This window comes from Euprymna scolopes, chromosome 16, assembly GCF_053919585.1.
Source record: "Euprymna scolopes isolate OS-2025 chromosome 16, ASM5391958v1, whole genome shotgun sequence".
NCBI lineage: Eukaryota > Metazoa > Mollusca > Cephalopoda > Sepiida > Sepiolidae > Euprymna > Euprymna scolopes.
In genome coordinates, this window is record NC_136497.1 from 39,965,395 (window position 1) to 39,992,045 (window position 26,651).

General features: G+C 34.1%; 1 protein-coding gene across 1 annotated transcript in view; it reads right to left on the reverse strand.

Annotated features, from left to right (window-relative positions):
• Window positions 1-26,651, reverse strand: part of LOC145295920 (hydroxysteroid dehydrogenase-like protein 2) — a 47,604-nt gene that overhangs the window by 17,125 nt on the left and 3,828 nt on the right. Inside the window, exons 2-5 of the mRNA XM_080141732.1 lie at window positions 15,606-15,769; window positions 10,318-10,531; window positions 5,463-5,566; window positions 4,109-4,210 (exon numbers count right to left, since the gene is read on the reverse strand). Coding sequence (XP_079997858.1) covers window positions 4,109-4,210; window positions 5,463-5,566; window positions 10,318-10,531; window positions 15,606-15,769 — 584 coding nt within the window. The remainder of the gene's footprint in view (window positions 1-4,108; window positions 4,211-5,462; window positions 5,567-10,317; window positions 10,532-15,605; window positions 15,770-26,651) is intronic.

The following is a 26,651-nucleotide window of genomic DNA, read 5'->3' on the forward strand; positions in this document are numbered from 1 at the left end:
AAATCAAGGATTCATGTAGAGTACTATTTATGGTTGCATCTCAGAAAATAAGGGTATATTTTGGGCCAGATAGAGAGGATTTACAAAATTGAAAATTGGACTGGTCCCAAAATGCATAAGTTCTGGTCAACTATGGGAATTTCCATCTTTTACAGAAATCCAAAATCTATATGAAAAATTTTCTTTGATTTATTTCCGAGATTAATTCATACCTACCAAATTTTTTTTTCTTTGAGGGGAGTAGTAAATACCGGCCATGAATGCTCTTTAGGCATTCAATGGCTACACCCAAGATTAAGCTCTCCTTTGGTGAGGAAGCAGGAAAATGCCTATTCTTAATAAAGCTATATTTAAATACCACTATAATACTTAGTTTTGTTCATAAATAGACACCCACTGTATGATATCATGCGCCAGTTTAAAAAAAATTGAAATTTGTACATCTGAATTTATAATTCATGGCTTATGGTAAAGAGATACTTACGATTTGACTGCATAATCAGAAAGAGCACACAATTTTACATAAGAGTGCCAAGTTTCATGAGAATAGCTTAAAAAATAAATAAATAGTGGCAAAATTACCGAATTTCTTGAAATGTCTGTAATTTAGCCCGCTTTTTCTAAAGAAAAATGTCCACGGAAAAGCCTAAATTTTGGCACTTAAAATTCTCATAACTTTTGAACTACTGATGGTATTTGCATAATTCAAACAGTTTTAAGCATCTTTTACATAGCTCTTTTGATGCAAGTTGATAAAATAACAATTAGCTAAAAATAAAAAAAATCAACTTGTAATGCTAATTGATGTTAGCTTCACTATGATTCGTCGCCGTGATGATGGCACTAAGATATTTAAAAGTCTCAACCACTTCAAGAAAATCCCCATTGAAAACAATGGATGTTTTGTCCGTTGAAGCTAAGTCAGCAGCAATTATTTTTGTCTTCAAGGCATTTATTATCATCTGCATAGTTCAAGTTCTTAATAACAAGGTTGTGATCAACAGTTACCTCCAGAAAATCCTGTAAGTTTTTGAGGTAACTCAGTCAATAATGTAATTAAAGTGCTAATGAATTAACACATCCTTGTATCCCAAAATACTTCACAATACATGCATATGTTGAGCTTTAAGAAGACTGAGAAGTTTAAATAGAATACGATCTTCCAGAAAGTGGCATGGTTAGCAGAGTCAAGTGCAGTCATTAATGAAATTAATGATGATTGTCTTTTGCTGGATGCAACAATGATGTTCAAGGATTCATTTTAGGGTGAAAATTTGATTAGTGAAACCATACTCAAGACAAAAACCACACTAGTCTGGCCTCCTCTAAGTGTTACAGCAGCACTTATCACCTGATATGGTATCAGTGTTGCATTGCTCCCATCTTAGGGGACAATTTCAGTCTGCCAGACACAGTTGATAATCAAATGAATGGCAGGCCCTAGTATGTTTATGCTGCGTTTGACGATCTCGGAAATTATGTTATTATCGCCTAAAGTTTCGTTATTTTTTAGGATTTTGATAACAGCAACAACCTCTTCACACATAGGAGAGTGGTTTGGGAGTCATAAAAAGTTGGATTAGCATTATTCATAGCAGCATTTGATAGGGGTTTTGATCATTGTTTAGCAGATTGGTGAAGTGATCTCTCCAGTTGAGAGGTGCATCCCAGAAGACACTTTCCTGCCTTGATATGGTACAAAACTGATTTTGAAATCTAGTGAAGGATATCCTCTGCTCTTTCTCATAGAAGAGAGGTTGTTACTTTATCATTATTTTCATGATAGGTGCTCAAATGAGATTCAAACTATGGTTCCTCCTGTAAAACATTCGCAAAAACTTGTCTAGCTACAACCACTGTAAACAATTTTTGTTTTCTGTGTACCTAAAACTAAATGGAACTTCCATTGACAAAGTTTCTTTCAAAGAAATGCCCACTTGTGGAACAGAATACCACAGGGCTGCTTCCCAGATGACTATAACAGGGTTATTTTCAAGTTCAACGTTAACAAATTTTTGTTGAGCCGTTCTCTTACATAATTAAATTCTGACCAATTTCAACTATTGTTATCAATCCTCACGGTATTGTCTGACCATCCTCCTGCCAAATTCATTAACTCTTATCCTCAAATGGCCTTTGGACCTTGATTTAATAAACATTGACTCATTATATAAAAAAAAAAACTTTAACATTAGAGAAGCTTATTGTTACTCAAATTTAATGCTTAAGCTTAAGGGATCTTAAGAAATTGAAATTCAGAAAATTTTGTTTAATTTGTGTTTAATGACTGGATCAAATTTAATGCTAATCTGAAATATTTTAATTTTCAAATGTAAGATTATGCTCAGACTATGGCTCCAAAAAAAACTTTAAAATACTCTAAAGAAACTGAAATTTGGAGAATATTTAATTATGAAGAACATTCACTAAGCCATACTCCGAGTTTTTGCACTGATCTTGGCCCATTTTTTTAGTAAACCTTCAAGAAGATATGATGCTAAATGACTGGAGAATAGCGAGCATCACCATCTCATATTCAGTCAAATGTCCATTAGCATGTGTTGGATGGCTCCAAGAAATTGACTTCTAAAGTAACATATCTCTATCCAAGCCTTTTTTATTCCTGAGATCCTCTTATGTTTTCTTTGGCTTTCTCCCATGAACTGAACTTGCTACCTCAACTGTTCTATATTTACTAACACAAAAACTCATCCATTTTTATGATGTGGCCATACCATCAAAGTCTACTTTTCTGCAGGTTATCAGAACTATGCTTGTCTTTCACAGACAGACAGACAGACAGATAGATAGACTATTTACTTGGTCGATAGTGATAATACTCTGTTGATTAGCAAAAGTAGCAATTCTCTGAACTTACTCTATTCAATTCTAATTTTTGCATTCACATTAATACCTGTTCCACCGTGCTACAAATGTATCATGAAAACTTCTTGACAACCGTAATAGTTTTGCCATCTAGATATACTTTGTCCACATCTGAGTTTTCATCCATCTCCATTGTCTTACTGGCATACAAACTGGTTCTTCTTCCAACTTATCAGTAATTCCACTGCGCTTCTTGGTAACCAATGCTAACAAGTACCACAAAAAATTGAGTTACACTCAACTCCCTTTCCACAAACTAAGCATGTTTCTACTTACTGTCCCCCTGACCATCAGTTTTCTACCTCAAGCATTCAACAGCATTACTAATGCAAAGAACCTTGATACAGTTGTGGACAACTCTTTAAACCAACACATCATGTATTGAGGACAGGCATGTTCTCTACCTGATCTGAAGATTCTTTCTAAACTTAATGACAGTTGCTTTTTTCGAGTATGCTATCAAAGCAACAAATCCCAATCTTCAAAAAGATATTGTACACCTGGACAATGTTCAATGGTTGGAAACCAAGATGCTGACTAGATTCTCCGTGCCTACTTGCAAAGACTGGTTTCAAAATCTAAATCTTTTAGTGAACGATACAAGGGGACTTAATTTTGGCATACAGCATCATCAATGAGAATATAAATCAGCCTTTATAGGAGTTTTTCACCCTAGCACATAGTCATAGTCTCCTCTTCTCAACAGAAGAAAGGCAGCAGTCTCTGTCCGTGTTTTCATTCTCTGGAACAACCTGCCAGAGGAAGTCATGATAATGTCTACGATAATCCAGGTTGAAAGTTACTTTCGACAAACATTCAGATGGTACATAAGGCAATACCTTTTGGGTTTTTTTTGCAATTTGCTATTTTTTTGCCAATAAAATTGATTCCATGATTGATAATTGATGTTTAATACTTATTGTTAAAATTGAACAAAAAAAAAAAGACTAAAAACAAAAAATTTGAGGTATCTGAATTCCATTTCCATTTTGCCTCCTTTGCATCAAACTAAATTAAACTAAATACAGCCCACATCACCCAACTTTAATCCTAGCAGCTGTTTCAAAATTCATAATGACCAGTTAATTAACTTAGGAATGAATCCTATACATAGAAATATATAAATGTATATACATTCCTAACCTTATATAAATAGAAATATCATTAACTATTATATCTAACCTTTAAAGAGAATCAAATAACATGTCTTTCCAATTCTTACCTGTTCGAGGCCATAAAGCATTCACCGCAATACCTTGAGATTTTAATTCACCTGCCATCCCTAAAACACACATTGACATTCCATATTTGGCCATTGTATAAGCTAAAAATAAAGAGAAATATCGTTGATATTAGTAATTGGGTGTAATAATTACTTATGTGTATTTATTTATATATTTGGTACACACTTACATTGATAATCTCATTAGTTGATACTGAGAATTATACTGCATGCATAGTGTAGACAAAGTTTGGAATTAGTGGTAGTAATGGGAAAAATAAAGATTTGCTGTTTATTTCATATCTACTTTTCTGAAGATGGGCATGATTAAAAATAAAAACTTAATTTTTATGATGCTAATTTTTAGAAAAGTAAGTATTTTTTAATATAATTTATAATTCGTGTATTAAATTTTATCTCTAACAAATGTTACTCATTATAAAAGCTTTTTTTCCAATTATTTTTTTTCAACCTTGCTATGAATATTCAATGAAAGGTCTGTTTGATGGGTATGTTTTATGACTGAACACTTTGCTAAAACATGGCACCTATTGTAAATGCTGTGTGGAAGATGAAAGATACCAATAACTAATTATCAGTATACAAAAGGTCCATTGTTAAAACATGCATTTATAAGAGCCAACATATAAACAAAATGGGAAAAACTCCATCATGGTGTTCTATACTACAGACCTGACAAAAAGCAAGTGGATTGGTTGTTGCTTGTTTTTGTTTTACGGCATATCAACCCTTTTCAGGTTATTTAATGCCGAATCCAAAGATTTTGAAGAAAATTTTTTTAATAGAATATATCTGTTGTTTTCAAGTCAGTTTCTATTTAACCGATAGTTGGGACCCTAACAGGTACTACCACTCCGGGTCAGAGTGGACCTGGCAGCAATGGTAATTAAAGGGTGGCTCCACACTCCCCAAAGCCCACAAGCTGGGGCCTCACCACTAGATATAGTTTAAGGTCATATCCAGGACCAAAAGCAAATGGAAGTCAATTGAAAAATGTTTTTTTCACAGATTTTTGCAGGGAATTAAGTCAATTATATTGGAAAATACATAAAATAACATTCTGACCATACATGAGGATAAAATGTGTTAAAAAAATAAAAATAAAAAATAATAATATATATACTTTTTACTTTTAACAGGCATCTTATCTCTTTGTTTTGTTTAATAATTATTAGTTTCCACATGAAAAATGTGTATTTTCATTAATTTATCTGTCAAAACAATTTTTATCCTTGTTGTAGGTTTGTTATTCTAAGTATTTTTTTCAAAAATTCCTTCACATGTATGCCATGTACTCAATCACATGAAATTACAAAAAAATATCCAAACTTACCAACATGATTTTGGAACCATTTTTGTCGCATGTTGAGAGGTGGACTGATATTAAGAATGTGTGGATTTGAAGATTTTTGTAAATATGGAATACATACACGAGAACTGAAATAAATAAGAATTTAAGAACTAAAAAGAAAAATAATCACTAAAAATAATCATATTAGGATATACAAGTTGTATGTTATGTTTATCATTATGTGCAATAGGCTTGTAGTATTAGCATAAATACTTTTGGAAAAAGGTATGAATCCATATTTCCACACCCTAATGAAGCAGTAGGGAAGAATAGACTCTCTAATGTGGAATTAGAGACTTTGTTTCATTAAAGGATACTTGCGATATAAACGCCAGTGGTATTGTAAAAGTCTTTGAACTAATGGTTAAAAAAAATTAACAATTATTCTAAACTTGATGTATAATAATAAGATTGACTCGGGAACACCATAATAAAGGTGATACCAATTTTATTTGAAACTCTTGAATCAATCTCCAAGAAGTTTAATAGTTACTTGAAGGAAATAGCACAAAAAATTATATTATTACAAAACAGCTAATATTCTACAAAATGCACTGGCAGAGGGTACAAGAAATAATAGAAATAGGTTCATCAAAAGTTTAGGTCTGATTATGATGATATTTCAGAATTTAAAAAAATATTACAATGCAGTTTTTAAAAAATAAAATTTTTAAAAATGTATTAAATTAGATGGATTTGTGAACAGAAATACTACTTAAGAGCAAAGAATAAGGTCAAAAGAAAATCAGTTGGATTTTAGAAGCAAAGGGCACAGAGAGTCGTTCAGTCACCTTTATGCTTGAATAAAAATGTAGTAGTGTTTCTTCAAGAAGAGGAGAAACCCTTCTACACTGATAGAATTTATGCTTTTGTCCCAATCCAGAGTATCCCTTTTTATAGGAGATTTTTCCCATATTAAAAAAAAAAAGAAACCTGGTCTTTGCTTACATGGGGAGTCAAGTAAATGGGAAGAGTATGCTAAGTATTGTTAACAAGCAGTCAAACCCAATTGATGCATTTTTATGAATAAAGTAGTTTGTCACTTTAGTTCATGAATTTTAAAGAGACATTTTAGATGAAAGAACATCACACCAACGACATGCCACTTCTTCCTATGAAAGTGTACTGGGTTCGGCAGTGTACCTTGAAAATCTGGCCTCTGTCCATTTTATATTTTAAACATTAAAATGTAGGTGAACATATAAAATCTGAAAAGTAATTTCTTTCATTAGAATATGTTTGTTTACATAAATAATAGCGAAAATAAAATTTTGGCAATTGTGTAGTTTAAAATTTCCAAATAAATTTAGGAAATCATTTTTAACATGGAGAGAAGAGAGGTTTTGTTAATTATTTCCTTGTGAGTACAGAACTCTCCTAAAATAAACACAATTTCCTTAAGGATGCTAAACTGCACTAAAACCAAATTTTATTAAATTATAAATACAAAATAAATTAAATAAAATAAACATCGTGAAATGTTTTCTTTTTTACAAATACTCAAACGAATGTTTTTCTAATATACAAATCTATACTCCTATAAATTCGTTTTTCTTTTGTGTGTATTGATATTTATATTAAAACCCCTCTTTTCTATTAGTATTTATTTGCTTTCCCACCAAAGCAAAATGTGACATGAGGTTGTTTTTAAAGTGGGGTTAAACCAGCTCCCTCCCCGAAAAAAAGGCAAAAAGGGCACTCTGGTTGGGACCCAAAATAATAATTGTCCCAGTATAGAGAGTTTCCCCTCCATTGACTGGGACAAGTGCAGCATCTGCAGAACAGATACTACACTTTGATCCCAGCCTGAAAGCCAAGAACAACAGAAAAAAGGCAACCCTCTTTTCTATTTATTTAAAAAGAAATTACAATTTTCTTATATATGCATTCACTAGCAAAAGATCTAGCTAATTTGCATATTCTTTTCAACATCCATTTTAATTAATTCCCTATTAGTTTTTTTCGGTTTTCTAATGGCATAATCATCTTTAGTTAACTATTACATGTAATTATATTCATGCAAATATTCTACATGATTCATACTTGCATAATATTTGCATAAAAAGTTTACAGTAAACACAAAATTGTTTCCGTATATATTTTTGTTTAATATATCAATAAAAGTGAAAGTGTCTGTGTGTGTACATTTCCCTACACAATAACTGTGAATTTTCAGTCTACATACTCGAAATTTGATATACAGGGTACTGAGATTTGGGAAAATCTTTGTGATCCGTTTTTGGCCAGAAATTTAGCTGTTAAGGGGTCAAAGTTCAACGATTTGACCTTTGAGAACTCTACCAAACTCCTCCGAACATTTTGGGTCCAAACACTTGAAATTTTGGATATAGGTTCCTTGGACATGGATCTAACTTAATAACTTGATTGGAGCCCAAAACAATAAATGTTTAGGAGTGATAATAGGGATCAAAGTTTTAAAAAATTACCGCTTTTTTTTTTTTTTTTTTTTTTTTTGCTTTTTTTTTGCTCAACATGCACCTCCAAACACCTGGGCAACGCCGGGCTGAAATGCTAGTTTATTAAAAAAAATATGTATTTGTCCAAAAATATGAATTTTTAAAATGAAAAATTTACTATTTTGCATTATAAATAAGTTTTGTCCAAAATTTATGTCTTTTTTCTATGTTTACAAGAAATTAATTTTTGTTTTTTTTTATTTTTTATCAATATAAATAAAATAAAATAAATTAAACGTCAGTGCACTGCACTGCACAGTGCACATTAAAAAATATAAACTATAAAGGAGCCAGATTCTCAAGGTAGTGTAGAACACTTTTATTCGCAGAATTGAGCTTCAGAGTAATATTGTAGACTACAGTTGAAGTGATCTTTATTTCTCATCAATGTCTGAGGACAATAATACTACTATAATTTCAAATACTAGTTACGTTATTAAGCAAGATTCCCCATAATTGCTAGCAAAGTACACCAAGTAAACAAGGAACATAACTCTTATTTAAAGAATATGAGTTACTCCCCTTGTTTAAAATATCACTCACATATATGTATCGTTTTTAAATACTTTTTTAGTTAGGATTCTGTATTTTTATACATTCATTAAAACCTTTTTCTTGTTGAGATATTTTCTGGTTGTTCTTTTATTTTCAAAGTAATAACCTTTTTTCACAAATTTATTCAAGACTTGATCACCTGTGATTCATTATGTTGATATTCATTATATATATCATTAAACTTGCAGAGATACCCGCAAAGATCATTATAATTTTAGACAACGTTCACTAAGCTTCTATTGGTTAGAAAATATTACAACTATGACTGACAAATAAAAAGGAGAAACATATCTGACAATTACAAACTGACTAAGCATTTGGCTATAGAGGTTATTTGAGGTTGGACACAAGGTCGGACATGATTTTTAAAAGCCAGTGCACTAGGATAAGCGTACTCTGTCCTACAAAAAAAAGGTCTGAACTGCTCTGTCTTAGATGTGCCTTAGACAATTAGCAATAAATTAACCCCTTCTCAGAGAGAAAGTAAAGTCTGGGAAAGTGGACCTGCTAGAACTAAACAGAACTGTACTTCAGCTTAACAATAACAAAACCACATTTAGACTGATTGTCAATGCATCCTCTACTGGTACAAACAACATCTATGCCATTTTGCTATTAAAATCAATTGTTTTGGGGTTTTTTCCTCAAAATGCACAAGTGAAATTATTCAACAATTAAACTTCTGTCACAATTTACTTGGTACATGACCTAGACTAATCATGACAGTTTAAACTCACACAATAATCTCACAATCATTCATGTACAGATTACAAAGCTCATCTTAGATGGTTTTCTTTCATTTATCTGTTTTATGGCATATCAACTCATTTTTGATTATTTAATGCCAAAATACAATGTCTAGTGTAATTGATTCATTATATACGATCATTTGAACACAAGTTGTTATTTTAGCCATAACCGAGATGAAAGCGTGGGCTGATATTTTTCTCAGACAGTATTAGTGTGTAAAAAGTAAAATAAAGTGATTGGTCATATTCAAAGGCAACCTGAAAGCACCATTTTTATTGGATGCTATAAAGATGTAGAGGAGGATGTACTCCTTTCTCAGAATTACTCTACTTTCTCTGGATAATTATCTTACAATGCTAAGCCAGGAGCATCAAATACTTTTTTTTTTAATATGACTTGAGTGAAGTTTGAATATTCCAGCCTACTTACAAACTGTACCCAAACATTGCTACTTATGTCAATGTGAACTATCATCATCATCATATTCAGTTTAACATCCATTTTACATACTGGCATGTGTTGAATCACTTTTAGAAATTGACTTCCAAACTAACTTATCTCTGGCCAAGTTATCTTTATCCCTCTTTATTTCAAGTCCATCCATATCATTCCTTCCATGTTTTATTTTGGCCTTCTCTTGTCAACCGGCACTGTTACTTCAACTGCTTTACATCTTCTAACTCAAGAATCTTATTCATTTTCTAAACATGGTAATACCAACACAGTCTACTGTTCTACACACTATTCAAATTTAACCTTCCTCTGAGGTCATCAGATTTAAGCCTATCTTTAAGACTTACATTATACAGCCATTTTATTATTTTCATATCATTTATCTCCATGCAATGCATATCCTCAACCCTCAATGGCTAGATTTCAGTTCCATAACACCACGCTATGTATACAAGACTGATAGATTTCATAATCTGTGACAGTATCTATTACAACAATTAAACACCATCTCCTCTTACACCTCAAATCTACTTTTAGTTTTATGGTTTGTTTGTTTGTTTGTTTTATGACATCCTTAAAGATATAAAAATAAAATTCTCTACCAGAGATATGTGCCTCTTGCATTGACTCCATTCATCAAGTCATATTTTTTCATTGGAGTTTGCAGAGTTCCAGTAAGGCTGATGGCGCTGGCATTGTTGACGAGAATATCAATTCCACCAAATTTGTTCACAGTTTCCTGAACTGCCTTTTGTACTTGATCTTCATTGCGTATATCTACAATACAAGCAAGACCTTTTCCACCTGCAGCTTCCACTGTAAAACAGAATAGAAAACAATGTTGGCAAAAGAACTTGGTTAAAAACAACTGATAAATAATGTGTATTTATTCAATCTTTGTGTTTGGCAAAGAAAATGTTATTTCAAACTAAGGGTGACAGAATGACAAAAAAATGCAATTTTATACGTGGAAGACTAACTAATGGAGAGAACTGCTTATAGAGGATTAAATGAATTCAAAAATTGTATACAGTAAAAAACGTATTTCTCCTATTCATCACTTATTGAACCCAGGTTCTCAGGAAACCGGTCCATATGTGAAAATAGGCAGTGCATCTTGACGCTCATATTGCAGCGCAGGTTTCTGAAAGCAGTCAACAATGTTATTGACAAATTCTGCGTAGTTTCTGGCTTTATTGTTGCCAAGAAAGTTCTTCATTACAAGAACAAATACCTTCTATGCTTCCAGTTCCACTTCATTTGTTGAGTTTTTGAACTCTGGATCTCTGATGAATTGCCAGATCTGAGGATCATCAAAGATGCCAGCTTTCAACAGTTTGAGGAAAGAAGCTATTAGATTAAAAAGCCTTCTAGCATTTGAGGATCTCTACAATGAAGGGAAAGGAGTTGGAGTTAACTGTTAACTGGTTGGTGTACTGACATCAAGCGGACACTAAAGCAGCAAGTATGCCGAAGCACAATCCATCATAGGGATGTGTGTGATTAGAGATTCATTTTGGATCCTATCTAAAAGGGAGAGACTGATACACCAACCCAGATGTGACAACAATACTCCATTCATTGGACGAATCATGACTATATCCTGAGATATAGGATACTATCAAGTGTGAGAAGTTTTTCAGCATAGTAGAGAGATCCCACTTTTTTGCAGCAGCTATAGCAGTATCTACAATGTATTTGTGCTAATTTATGTTATCTATGAATGTTAAGCTGAGGAGTTTGAATGTTGACTTCTCAGGTAGGATGCTATAAGCCATGGTAATTGTTGGCTGCAAAGGTTTCTTATAATTGTTACAGGAAATGAGTTTTGTTTTAGTTGCATTAAATATTATTCATTTATGTCCCTATTCAGCTACAGACTGGATGTCATTTTCTAAAGATTCAGTTATTGAGTTGGATATATGCGCATTCGTTTTACTAAAATGACAAGAATAAAATGTGGTGGAAAACATGTCCATCCTGGAAAATTGCACCGAGAAGGTTTATGAAAATCAGGAATGATAAAGTTTTTTATGATATTGCGGATATGAGAAGGGGTGATTTTTACATCATCTAGCATCTATGAATGTTTGCCTATTTGTATTTGACTTATGATGTATGAACCAGTAGAATGCATGCTGTCTTTGTGCAATGGCAGCTGCACAACCTGTTGTGGACTATGGGGGTGAGTGGGGCTTGCTATAATCCTTCTGTTTAGGAACATGTACTTCAATGCCTGCTTTGCACCATTAAGTTGTCTCATTGGCATACTGTTCAGCAGAAAGAGAGAAGATATCAGTCCATGGGGCATCTCTATTGTTCTCCAATAGCTTCCCAGTCAGCCCTTTTGTAGTATCTTGTTGCTTTGAGCAATGGTTCCTCACCTTGGAGTTGTGATTTAAGTGTGATGTAAACTGATACCACTAGGTGATCTGCATTTTCAAGTGGACTGTAGGCATTAGTCATACAATTCTCAGATACTGAACAGAAGTGTGCGTTCTATCCCAACCATTATGAATGGACCAGAGGTCATCTCGTCAGCGTCAGACAAGGCCAAACTATTTGCAAGGAACTTCGCAGCTAATTCTACCCTATGCGACGAAGGCCATCAACTCCCCATATTTCCTCCTATAACACAGAACAAGCTAGGTAACATACAAATATCCGTGCATGAGGTCGTCAAGCTAATCAAGAACCTAGATTCCAGTAAAGCAACTGGCCCTGATGGCATCCCAATTATAGTGTTAAAAAAGCTTCAACCAGAACTTCCTCCCATACTTACGAAACTATTTAAGCGCTGCCTTAAGGAGAAGTGCTTTCCGACTCCCTGAAAGACCTCATCAGTTTGCCCTGTATTTAAGAATTCAGGTGATAAGTCATCTCCCTCTCAGTACAGACCAATAAGTCTCCTGTGTGCCATGAGTAAGTTGCTGGAATCCATATTAAATAGAGAAATAGTCAACCACCTCAGCAGGAATAACCTTCTTAGTGACACACAATATGGTTTCCGCTCTGCAAGATCTACCGCAGATGTGCTGACGGTTATATCCAACAGGATTAGTGAATCTCTTGACAAAGGCTTCCTTTCTAGGGCAATTGCTCTTGACATATCAAAGGCCTTCGATAAGGTATGGCATAAGGGTCTACTTCACAAGATTTCCAGCTACGGTATAACTGGAAATGTTTTCTCAATTATTAAATCATTTCTCTCCGATAGGCTCATAAGAGTAGTGGTAGATGGACAAAAATCGGAGGCCTGCAATATAAATGCTGGAGTCCCTCAGGGGTCAATCCTGGGCCCAACTCTCTTCCTGATCTACATCAATGGCCTCCCTAAGCACATACTTAAATCATTTGTTGACATCTATGCTGATGACACAACCATCTACGGCAACACATCAAAGGCTGTAAATGACAAAGATCTCTCTGATTCTCTCTCCTCTGATCTCGAGCGAGTGATTCAGTGGGGGAAGATGTGGCTGGTTACCTTTAATGCATCCAAAACCGAACTCCTATCCTTACATCATCAACGCTCTGATCCCCAGCTGGCATCAATTGTGATGGATGGCTCTCGTCTGGGTGAGGCCCCGTGTTTTGACAAGCTTCTGGGTTTGACCTTTACTCCTGATCTGAAATGGAACACGTACATCAAGTCTGTTGCCAAGATCGCTGGAAAGATGGTGGGATCCTTCTACCGCTCCAGAAGATATCTCACTACTGATGCAATTCTCTTTCTATATAAAAGCCAAGTACGTCCAAGGATGGAATACTGTTGCCATATCTGGGCAGGAGCTGCTAAAAACAGCCTATCCTGCCTTGACAGAGTACAAAATAGACTTCGTGGCTTAGTGGGGGATGCCCTTTTCTCTACCCTGCAACCTCTCTCCCACAGAAGAGACGTTGCGTGCCTATCCTTGTTTTATCGTTATTTCCATGGCAGGTGCTCGTCTGAACTCCAATCTCTGGTCCCCCCTCACCAATCTTTCACGAAAAACACTTGTCTAGCTGAATCCACTGTGAAAAATTTCCCCCACTCTGTATCTGTGCCTAAATCAAAGAAGCTTTGTTCATGGAATCCGCGTTTTCTTAGAACTGCACGCCTGTGGAACTCTGTTCCGTCTGCCTGCTTCCCACCAGACTACAACTTGGATGTCTTCAAGTCCAACGTTAACAAATTCCTAATGAACTGCCCCCTTAAGTAAACACTTCATCAAATCTCCACACTAACGTAATGTACTTGCAATAACCCTTATCCCTGAGTGGCTTCCGGGCCTTGATAAGTGGTGAACACTGTGTAAAAAAAAAAATAAATAAATAAATAAAAAAAATAAAAATACCATGGTGAGAAATTGGTCTAGAAGTGAAGCTTGCCAAGTTCACGATCTGGTAGGCAGGTTGGGAATATTATTGTCTGTATGAGGGAATGGGCTATAGAGAAGCTATAGATAGAGAATCCAGCTGCATCTGTGTAACCTGAGAAATCAAGCCAATTTTTATGGTGGACATTAAAGTCATCAAACACATGTATTTGAGTGTTACTATCTAAGGAGAGTGCCGCATCTATACTATCAGAGGAATGATCAATTAGACATGATCATGGTCATCCGATTCAAGATGTTGCTCTCTAGTTAAAGAGAGGGTACTATAAATATAATTCCAAGCCCATGCATATATCTATCCGAGTCTTTACGTCAGAGAGGTAATTAGAGGGGATTTAGGAGTGCAAGCTTGTTTCACTTAATGCTAAGATATCTGGGGAGTTTACTAAGAAGTAAGACTCTACATCATCTGGATTACTTCTAAGTCCACCGATATTTATGAAAGCCAGCTTCAAGGGAGGGGGCAAATTGGTTTTGTTTGAATGGGTCTGGTTTGATTGTGATATTTGTTTGGGTTGTCATTTTATTACATTATAGTGTCAGGATATCCAAGGAATTTACTAAGATAAAGGTTTCTACATCATTAATGTTGGTTGTAAACCCTCAGATATTTGTGAATGCAAGCCTCAAAAGGGGAGACCAATTGATTGTTTTTCGATTGATGCTTAGTTTGAATTTGTTTGTTTTTCTTTTTTTTTTTTTTTTTTTATAATGGGATTTTTTTTAACTTGAGGATATAGTCGACTGGCCAAAGTGGATGCTTGTTTAATGCCAGTGAGAGCATTCAAGTTGACTATTAACCAAGTCTTTATCTATGAGGTTGTCACTTCAGGAAACCCTACCAGAGATAAATGCAGGTTCTCTTCTCATGCACGACATGGCATTACGGTATTTACTTTTTCATGTCTATCTCTTGCTATCACTCTCTCTCTATATATATATATATATATATATAAGAAAAATTAAATGCTGAAAAAATTTACATTATTAATTCATCAAAAGTTTAAAAACAAAGAATATAATTAAAGATTTTCCTTATTCCATGGAGATTCAAAAATTAGGCTTTTTTTCTTCAGAGGAAATAACTAGCAAAATAAAAGCATAAGTGCTTAGAAATGCTATTATACAACTACTGATAGAGCAATTGCTCTTAGTGCGAGCTAAGAGTTAGGACTCCTGTCCAGAAACAGCAACCAGACATGCTGTAAAACTTGTACTCTGTCAGAATAAGAGCGTAAACTAGTCATGTGAAACTGTGACAAGAAAGTGTTCCCAGATAGAGAAAGAGATGGAAAGTCATTCATTGCCCTAGTCAGGAAACAAGGTCAAGCATTGGATGTCTTTTAAGTGTCTCTGTGAATCTATTCTGGCTAATAGTATCATGATAATAATGATACTTATATTTTGCTTTGGCCACTTATAAAATTTAGTATAACTTTTTGGTATCACCTAACATAACAAAAATAAATATAAAAAAAACATAATACAAGAAAAAGAATTTTAATTATCACCTTCTTCGGCAGCTGTATAAATAGTTCCAGGAAGTCTGGGGTCAACCTGTGCTGTTTTTGCAGCAATTGCAACATTTGCTCCATCTCGGGCAGCTTTTAATGCTATATATTTACCAATACCTCGGCTGGCACCAGTGATAAACAGAGTTTTCCCAGCTAATTTTCTAAAAATACAAATGAAGACAAAATCGAAATCAATTAAGAAATATAAAAGCAGATGAACAAATAAAAAAATCTTTTCAAAAATATACAGATTAAATGCAGTTTGGCTTTATTAATTAGTGGCAACTTTTTCATTTATAATCAAAGATTTGTATGATAAAACATGTGTTCAAATGTAAAATAGAAAACCCAAGACATTTTTCTAGGAATGAGGACAATAATGTGCATTTATTCAGTTTGTTTTGTGATCTTAAATGTATGTCGTGCTAAAACATTCTTTGAAAAAAGGAAATATAAAAGTGAATTTTTCTTTATCTCTACAATTATATAAATGCAAGTTTGTGTGTGTGTGTGTGTTCGTTCCTTATAGACTCCGAAATGACTGAACAGATTTTCTTTAAAATTTACAGAACTTTAGTGTGTAAGTCTGGGAATGATCTTAGTTAAGTTTTGTCTCAGAATACCCCTGATAATTACCGATAATTGATAATCAAAACCGTTATTTTAATTTATTTATCATCGGTAAAGTCATTTTTTCCATATCGTCACTTAGCAACAATGATAGATAGAACAATGGGCCATGAAAATTCTACTGTGGGTAAGTTAATAGCATGTTTTTTTTTGGTTTGGTTTTTTGCATGACGTGGTCTGTAAGTTCAAACCCCGCACATAAATTTCTTAATGTTTTTGGAGGGGTTTTTTAATCAAAATATTATACTTAAGCATATTTTGCAACTGGAAAACACCAGACGGCCTACTAGTTGGTTAATAATAATGTAATGTTGTTTTAGGTAGAGTTTACAAGGAAAAATTTTATGGTGTGCATTTCATTATATCAGATTTAAAAAGACATACTGACTTCTGTTCTGAATAAATGGTTGGTATCGCAAACTTTAACTTGGTTGTTGTGGTAAATAATCTTGCTAAAACCGGAATAATTTGAAAGGAAAATCTATTTCTTTTCTAGCTCATATGGGATTCTTCTTACCTGCTTTATACCCTTTTAGTAGACTCACAAACGCCAATACATATGCTATTAAATTTGGTGGGATAAGTTTCGTATTGACACTCAATTGCTTTTCAAGTGGTCATGTAACCACATTTTGCACACATATTTGCAAGCAGAGTCATCTGACCTGTTTATCCAATCTGCTTATTAGAATTTGAATTTATTTCATTTTTCTATGTCTTAGATTTTTCACAAATTCATGACTCCCTGTTGGATCGAAGTTGATTGATTGGATACCATGTCCTTGTTATTAACAGTATTAATAAAGCTGATTAGCTAATGTTGGATTTTAAATGAGAAATACAGGTTATAGAACACTCTTCATTCTGAACACCTGAAAAAGGGAATGGACAGTGTAAATTCTTAAGAATTTAAGAGAACCTACTGTCTGCAGATTATTGTAAAGTTAAATTAAACCAATATCACGAGACAATCATGGAGGAGTATCCAACATAAGTATGAAAATATGGTTGTTTCTTGTAATGCATTAATTACAAGATATATATAACCAAACAAAATGGTGAGTCACAAAACCCGGGCAAATTACTGTTTTATGTTAATGCAATCATCACAGATTGAGATAAAATAGGTGACAAAATAAATTAACAAAGTTTATAAAGGCAATCAGTATAAATAATAAAATGAATTTAGTTATGTGTGTGTGTGCTTTTATTTATTTATCTTTTTTTTTTTTACAATGGATAATCATATAGCTGTTGCTAGGCAGAGGATACAGCAAAATACTTTGAAACCAAGCAAGGTACCAAGATACTCTGTATCCAAGAAATAGTCTCAATTCAGACAGAGACATTACTATTTTCTTTTTAATTGCAGTAAAGTTTTAAATAATAATGTTTAAGTTAATGTTACATTTTACGCTTTAAGATATCAGATACTTACAGCAATATTAACAAATAATAACATTTGGAGTTTAGACTCAAAAAATAAGATTACAATTTGACCTGTCCTAGATTTTAACGTGGCTTTTTGTTTGAAATTCCAGATCTTGTTTATCTTTAGGAAGGAGTCTTATGTACTTGCTTGTTTGGCTATTTTTTCTCCTTATCAGAAAAGTTCAAGTGAAGTGTGTGACTAGCCTAATGGATATTATCACCAACTATGCAATCAACTATGCCAAATCCAAATGGACCTACTGTGATCATTTACATACTAATTATGTTGGGAAAAGTATAAACCTAGAATTTCCAACCAACTATCAATGAAATAACTTGCATTCAATTAAGCATATAAAAAGAATCAACTAATAATTAATATGGTGATTCAGCATTCAAGAACCAAGAAAGGCTGATATGCCATTCAATAAAAAAGTAAAAAATTCAATGAATAACAAGAACTCAAAAATGGAAGAAATCATTCTTACCATTATTTAAAAAGGAACAAACAAATCATAAATAAAATTTGATCATTTAAATATATCTTTTATATAAGAACTAGTAGGGCTATCTGGCATTGCCCAGAGCAATAGTGTAATAATTTCTATTATAATTTCTATATCGCTGTCTCTCTAAAATAAAATTCCTTGAGGAATAATTCGACATTTTCTTTCTTCATTAGTACATGACAAAACTGAAAAACCGACCCTCTCTGATGAAATATAACCCAGTTGACCCCCCCAGAGAATGAATAAGATTTAAATTTTAGATACTATTCATCCAGGACAGTACTGATCAAAATATACCAACTTTGTGGATATTTGTTTTGTAGTTTTCAATTTTTAGCTAGATGTGCATCCATACACACAAACAGACAACTGCCCTTTATATAGTAGAAACAAACATTGAATATTGAGAAGGATTTACAAACCTAATTTTTATTCAAACCTGACAAAAAGTCTAGGAAACTGCTTCTCCCTAGTCAATATTGCATTTGTTGTATAGCCCCTTTTTGTGCAGTGTGAAATAATTATGTACTCATTTCAGTATTACAAAAATAAAGATTTCTTTTAGTTGTATTCTTAATATTTATTTATTTTTTTAGTTCAAGCAGAAGAAAAAAAATAGATGAGCAGAAAAGATAGACATCTGATTCACCTCCTGATCAGAGAAAAAATAGATTGATACAAATTTGTTTTTCTCTACTTTATACTCTACCTCTATACTGTCACCTGAATTTTGTCTTCATTTTGCATGTGCGCTCCATAACTTCATGTTCACACTTTATCTAAAAGTCAATCACACTATTTTCTTCTTTGTTTGCACTTGGAATTCCCTCCCTGTATCCTGCTTTCCAAACTGTACTAACATGCAAACATTTAAGTGTAATATGTTGCTGGACAACTTTATACTTAAAGTATCCTGGTTGGGTGGGTCCCTAATAATTGGGTGGGATTAGTGGCAATTTCACTTGTTTTCTTATGCGTAAAAAAAAAAAAAAAAAAAAAAAAAAGCTTGACAGATTGTCAGACTTTTTTTTATAATTACCAAATTTGTTCCAATTAGTAAATGCCCAATTCTAAAAAAAAACATTTACATGATGAATAGAACCCTCTTGGTAAGTATGTAAAAACAGATTTGATGTTTGGTGTTTAAAACACATATTGACACAAATGTTTCTGATTGCGATTTCTGGAACAGATCAGAAACAGACAAAACATTTTTGTAAACTGAAAAAATGTAACAAAGTAGATGAGGGCACTAAGTATGTTAATACAAAACCAAAAAAGTTAGGTTCGGTTTAAAATAAACTTACCCCCCACCCCACCTCCCACAAAAAAAAAAAAAAAAAAAGTTGATTGAAAGGACATCATTAAACCCATTCTTTATTATCCATTATTCCAGCAATTATATGAGCAATCGGACTCCTGAAAAAGAATTTTTTAAAAAATTTAAAAAAACTACTGGTGAATATACCCAATGAACCAAGTGCAAGAGAAATACAAACAATTGCACTCAAAGGAACAGTTAGAATCTCGGGTTGAATGGAGTGAATGTGTCATCTTGTAGCAAAAACAAAACGATAAAAAAATTAAAACACAACACTTTGAAATCTGACATAATGATATTAGACAAAAAGGAGAAAGAAGCAACCTTAGTAGAAGTTAGTGTTTCCAATGATGCTGGGTTAAACAGAGCTGAGAGGAAAAGATAACAAAATACCAAAGTCTTATGTACGACATGAAAAGAAACTGGAATCTTAGGAAGATCTCCATCATTCCAGTTATTATAGGAGCAATCAGCAACGGCTCAACTATCTATTAGTCAGTTTCATAAATCTTTTCTTTTTTTTTTTTTTTTTTTTTTTTTTACAAAGGAGTCACCACTTATCAAGGTCCGGAAGCCATTTGTGGATAAGGGTTACTGTATGTATGGTAGTCATTGGGACAACAGCATAGTAATCATTTGTAGTGTAAATTTGATAAATTGGATTACTTAAGGGGACGACTCATCAAGAATTTGTTTATATTGGACTTGAAGATGACCATATTGTAGAAATATGTAGTAGACGAACAATATAGAGTTCTACAGGCAGGCAATTCTAAGTAAGAAGCATTGTTCATGGAATCAATGTGTAGGTTAAGGCACAAATAAAAGTGAGGAAAATTGTTGATAGTGGTTTCAGCTAGATAAGTATTTTTTATGAAAGTTTGGCAAGGAGGGACGATTGATTAGAGCTCAGACGAGCACTTGCCATGATGTCGATCTGGATACTTTTCTGTAGGAGTACTAAATATTTTTGATTAGTTTACCGTTTAATCTTCAGTAATTAGGAGAAATTTTGGAAAAAAAAAGTCACCAAAATTCTAGATTTTAGAGAGCGGATGACAGGTGTGCCACAGTATTTTAACCAAAAAGGATTGCTTTTGTTTTATCCATGATGTGTGCTTATTGAAGATGGAACTCGCTACCACTACAGAACGAATAGTATAAATTGACATGAAATAGGTAAACACGTCTACAAACAATCATGCTAGAGTTACATTTTTTTTTGAATTTTGAGAGGGATATATCTCTTCTCACCTCCAACCAGGACCGGTTAATCATGTTAATAATCAAAGATTTTTTTTTAGGGGGGAAGGGTAAGAAATACATTTTGGATGCCTTTAAATAAGGGGAACACTCTTTCCCCTTCAAAATATTGATTAAGCATAAGAAGAGATGATGTAGGAGATCCATTTGCCACATATTGAAAACGGACTTCCCTTTTATAGTTTGTAGGGAGGAGGACAATTTTTAACCCTTGCTGTTTATAGATATTAACTTCTTCCTAATAATTGTTTGTGTGTTTGCTTAATGAATTTCAATCTAATCTGAAAAGCTGTACATCTATCTGATGCGGATTGTGAGTGTTTCTGTACTAATAAGTTTGTTTAAAACTAATGTCATGATTGAAAATGTTTGTTTTTCATTTAATATTTATTTATTAGAGTGAAAAAATAACTACAGCCACTATTTCTTTAATAGGTGTTCCTACAAAATTTGAACTGAACCAAATCGACTTTTACCAAATAATCTTAAAATTAGGTTGGTAAAGTATGAGATCGCCATCCTAAACATAATGGTCCCAAAAATGATGTAGAGGCAATAAAAATGGTTTTAAAGTTTTTGGGGTGTTTTTTTTAGATTATGGACTATTTTAAGTAAAAATCTATTTAGTACTAGCGAGGGTACCCGGCGTTGCCCGGGTGTTTGGAGGTGTGTGTGTGGGGGGGGGAGATCAAAACAAAAATAAGATTTAAAAAAAAAAAAACAATGGCCGAGTGTTTGGAGGTGTAAAAGAAAAAAAAGTTTTGGTAGGAAGGTAGGCTCGAACCCGAAGCCTTGACGCGAAGGTGGAAAAGAAAAGGGGAAAAAAACCTGACAACTAACCTGCTCAGCCATGATGGAAGAGGAAGTGAAAACTGTCTTAATTTAACGTTTGTAAAGTGAAATTGACAGGTGCGAGAATTTAATAAGGTCAAACATCATGCGACTTAAGTTTGGCGCTGCAAGCCAGTTCTGCATATTTGTTTGTTTCCCCCACCAAATGAATAGCAATTGTCTGATATGACAGGTTTTTTCCCCAGCATTGATCAAACCTTATTTGCTTTCTGGATGTCTCGGTACATAAGGTCAAGAATACAAATTCGTTTTCACAGTTTCGCCTTTTTTATACTGAAAAGCCAAAGACACGTGGGCCAATAAATATGGCGAAAATCGCACATAAAAGTTGCCCAAATTAAAAATACGCAGAGAATAGTTTTGTAAATCTTAGATATTATCATCTCAGTAGCATATAAAAAGTTATAAGAATGAGCGACCAACCAGAGAACCACCTCGAAAAAAGCCTTTGTCGAACATACATAAAAAATGCACACACACACGCACAAACACACATTTTGCCTTTTATGTATATATAGATTATGCATGACTCCAAGGAAAAGCATGGCATGTTTTTGTTTTGTTTACAAAGGCATCACCACTTATCAATGCCAAGAGGCCACTCGAGTATAAGGGTTAAAGAGTGTACAGTAGACAATTGGACAATAAAGTAATCGTTAGTAATGGAAATTCAGTAAATTTGTTAACTTATATGGAACGGCTCATCAAGAACTTGTTTACTTGAAGACAAGACAACCATATCGTAGTCAGCTGGAAAGCAGGAAAACGGAAGACAATTCCACAGGCGTGCAGTTCTAAGAAAGAAGCTTTGTTCATGGAATTTACGTTTAGGCACAGATAAAGAGTGAGGGAAATTATTGATAGTGTTTTCTGCTAGACGGGTGTTTCTTGTGAAAGTTTGGCATGGGGAGACCATAGATTGGAGCTCAGTCGAGCACTTGCGATGAAAATAATGATAAAGCAGAGACAAACTCGCAACATCTCTTCTGTGAGAAAGAGGTTGCAGGGAAGAGAAAAGGCCATTCCCCACTAAGCTACAAAGTCTATTTTGAACTCTGTCAAGGCAGGATAAGCTGCTTCTAGCAGCTCCTGCCCAGATATGGCAACAATACTACATCATTGGCTGAACCTGGCTTTTATATAGGTAGAGAATTGCATCAGGAGTGAGATATCTACTGGAGCAGTAGAAGAATTCTACCATTTTTCCAGCGACCTTGGCAACAGATTTGATATATGTGTTCTATTTCAGATCAGGAGTAAAGGTCAACCCCAGAAGCTTGTCAAAACATGGAGCCTCACCAAGACGAGAGCCATTCATTTCAACTGATCCCAGATGAGGATCAGAACATTAATGATGTTAAGATAGGAGCTTGATGCATTAAAAGTAACCAGCCACTGATTTTCCCATTGTACCACATGTTCAAGATCAGAGGAGAGAGAGTCAGAGGGAACTTGGTAATTTCCAGTCTTTGATGTATTGCTATAAATGGTAGTGTCATCAGCATAAATGTCAACGAATTATCTTAGGATGTTATTTGGAAGCTCATTGATGTAGATCAGGAAAAGAGTTGAGCCTAGGATGGATCCCTGAGGGACTCGTATCAATACTGTGAGCTTCTGATTTTTGTCCATCAACCACTACTCATGAACCTATCAGAGAGAAATGATTTAATAATTGAGAAGACATTTCCAGCTATACCGTAGCTGAAAATCTTGTGAAGTAAACCTTTATGCCATACTCTATCAAAGGCTTTTGATATGTCAAGAGCAATTGTCCTAGAAAAGTAATCTCTGTCGAGAGATTTGCTAATCCTATGAGATATAACTGTAAGCATATCTGCTGTAGATCTAGCAGAACGGAAACCATATTGCGTGTCACTAAGGAGGTTATTTTTGCTGAGATGGTTGATTACTTCTCTATTTAACAGATTCCAGCAACTTACTCATGACGCACAGAAGACTTATTGGCCTGTACTGAGAGAGAGATGAGCGATCACCTGAATTCTTAAATATAGGGCATACTGATGAGATTTTCTCCTTAAGACAATGTTTAAACAGTTTTGTAAGTATGCTAATTCTGGTTGAAGTTTTTTCAGTACTATAATTGGAATGCCGTCAGGGCCCGTTGCTTTACTAGAATCAAGGTTTTTGATTAGCTTGGCAACATCATGTACAGATATTTGTATACCACATAGCGTGTTTTCTGATACAGGAGGAAATATTGGAGGTTGATGGCCTTGGTCGCAAAGGGTAGAATTAGCTGCAAAGTTCTTGGCAAAGAGGTTGGCTTTGTCTGATGCTAACAAGATTACCTCAGGTCCATTGATGATAGTTGGGATAGAGCACATGCTTCTGTTCAGGATTCTGTTTGCTATTTGCCAAAACTGGTGGGAACCAAGCCACTGTTCAGCTACTTTGGACTTAACGGGCTGAGCATATAGCTCTCTTGCGTTCTTTATTACTTTTTTACAGTAGTTGCTGGCAGTCCTGAAAGTGGCTTTAGTCTCAGTACATCTATTATGTTGGAACCAATGGAAAAAGTGATTTCTGTGCGCAATGGCAACAGCACATTCTGGAGAGAACCACGGCTGGCTATTAGGTTCTTGCTGGAACTTTTTTGAGGGTACGAAACAGTCTATACCTACAATTAACCATTCTGCCAGGTCTGATACTATAGAGGATACATCCTTTTTAAACATGAAATGCAGAGGTAGATCTGACAAATGTACGGAAGCTATCCCAGTCAGCCATAGAGTATCGATATACTGTACGATGGAGAGGTACATCTGAGGACTTATTACATTTTTTATCTTAATTGATACAACAGAGTGGTCAGAAGATCCAAATGGAGACAGAATGGAAGCTGAACACAGTTCGGGGCAAATTGTGAGAAAAATGTCTAAGAGACTTGCATATTGGCTATCAGTATCGGGCACACAGGTGGGTTCATGAACAATCTGAGTGAGGTCATCAGCAATGGAGAAATCATGACAGAACCTCTCCTCATCATTGGTCTTGTTTGAGTGAGTTAACTATCCCACATTGTGAACATTGAAGTCTCCACAGACAAGAATATTTATTGTGAATATCAAAGTCTCCATAGACATGAATGTTTAAAATGAGTAAATATCCTATAATAATCAAAGTGTTTACAAGATGGTGTCATATTTGAACCAAATGTTTCTTGAATTGCTCATGGAGCCATAGTTGTTTTGAGGTTACTTCTGCAGTTTACGTTAAAGTATAGAATAGTTAACAAAGCCCCATCTCCATGTTAAGAATCGTTTTCTAAATTCTTATTTCAGTATGTCCGTGAACTGCACAAGTGCTGGTTTTTGTCCCACTCAATTCAGAAAAAAACTTTAAAATGTGTTTATTTTTCCTTATTATTGCATAATACTGAATTGATTTTAAATATAAATGTTCATTGTGTTATCATCTTTAAATCTTTATATATACATATCTCATGCATTATTTTTAATCTTGTTTCCAGCTTTCTTCCTCACTGGAATTTCACAATATATCGGGGATATGACCCCTTTATCAAGTATTTTCTTTTCTTTCTCTCAGGCTTTTCTCAGCTGCATATTAGTTAGTATTTGTCAACTGTGAAATTGCAGATCTCATGGATCAGAAACATTGATCTATAAAAATGCAGAAAGTCAAAAATAGAATACTGCACAACTGTGAGATGTAAACGTTTATGTATTTTTTAATTTGTGCTTTTGTTTAATATTAATTGACTGGCAGGAACACCCAGCGTTGTTTGGGAATTAATGAGGAACACTGTGTCCTTTTTCAGCAGTCATAGGCTGCCCCAAAGCTAAGAGTCTAGGCCATTTTTGAAATAGCTTTGTTCCATGTTGACTAGGTCCTGTGCAGCTCTAGGAAATCGACTCTCCTAGGATTTACCTTTTCTCTTTGAGAAGGGATTAATTTATTGCTAACTGCCTGAGGTGCTGCAATCGGGGAATGCCGACCAGGTTGCTAAGGCACTTTTTGCAGGTCAGAGTACTCCTCTGCCGGAGCTCTGACTTTTCAATTCCACTTTTCAACTTTTGTGTCATATTTCTCGTTGTGGGAAAGAAAGAAATACCTCATTATATTATTTTTTTTACTGGTTACCCATTTAACACCTAAGTATAGTTGAAGAACTGGTCTCTATCTGTGCCTAGACTTAAGTAAAATTCCATGAATACAGTAAAACACAATACCACGGGGCTGCTTCCCGGCTGACTATGACATGATTGTTTTCAAGTCCAATGTGAACAGGTTCTTGAAGAACCGTCCTCTAAAATGAATTACCAAATTTCCATAATGGTACCCATTTACCCTTATCCTTGAGTGGCCTCCGAGTCTTGATAAATGGTGACTGTATGATGTAAAAGTAAATAAATAAAAAAATAAACAGCTCTGTTCAAATTCTGTAGAAGCGCTGGGTTTTTTTTTTGTATTTTTTCTGTAACAAAACAAAAAAGTAATAAATGTGTGTTAAAAAAGTTTTTGAAATGAACGGTAATCAATCTATTTTACTATCACAAGCAAAATAAAGATCTGCTTGTATGATTTTGTAGTGCCGTATATTATAATTGGGTAACAAAAGAATGCATGAATATATATATATATATATATATATATATATATATATATATATATATATACATATATAATGATTAGATCACTAACAGACGTTAAAAAGCTTTTCAAAAATAAATGTTTAAATTTCAACAATATTTCTCGCGATTAACGGACGCCGAATGGATTAGGTCATTGCTAATGAAGCCAGAGGATGCTTTTGTTGCCAGGTTCGAATCTATCGACTGGTGTTAATTGTGACACCCTGCACTGATGATTCCCGAAAGGATGAAACACTAGTATCTGAAGGTATTTAATAATTATTATAGTAAATAATTATATCAGCCTCTTTAAGAAACTCATTTATTATCGTTGAGCACTTTTAGTTGAAATAAAAATCGGTCAATTTAGCTCTTATGCACAAATCATCATATAATGATTAGATCACTCTGACAGACGTTA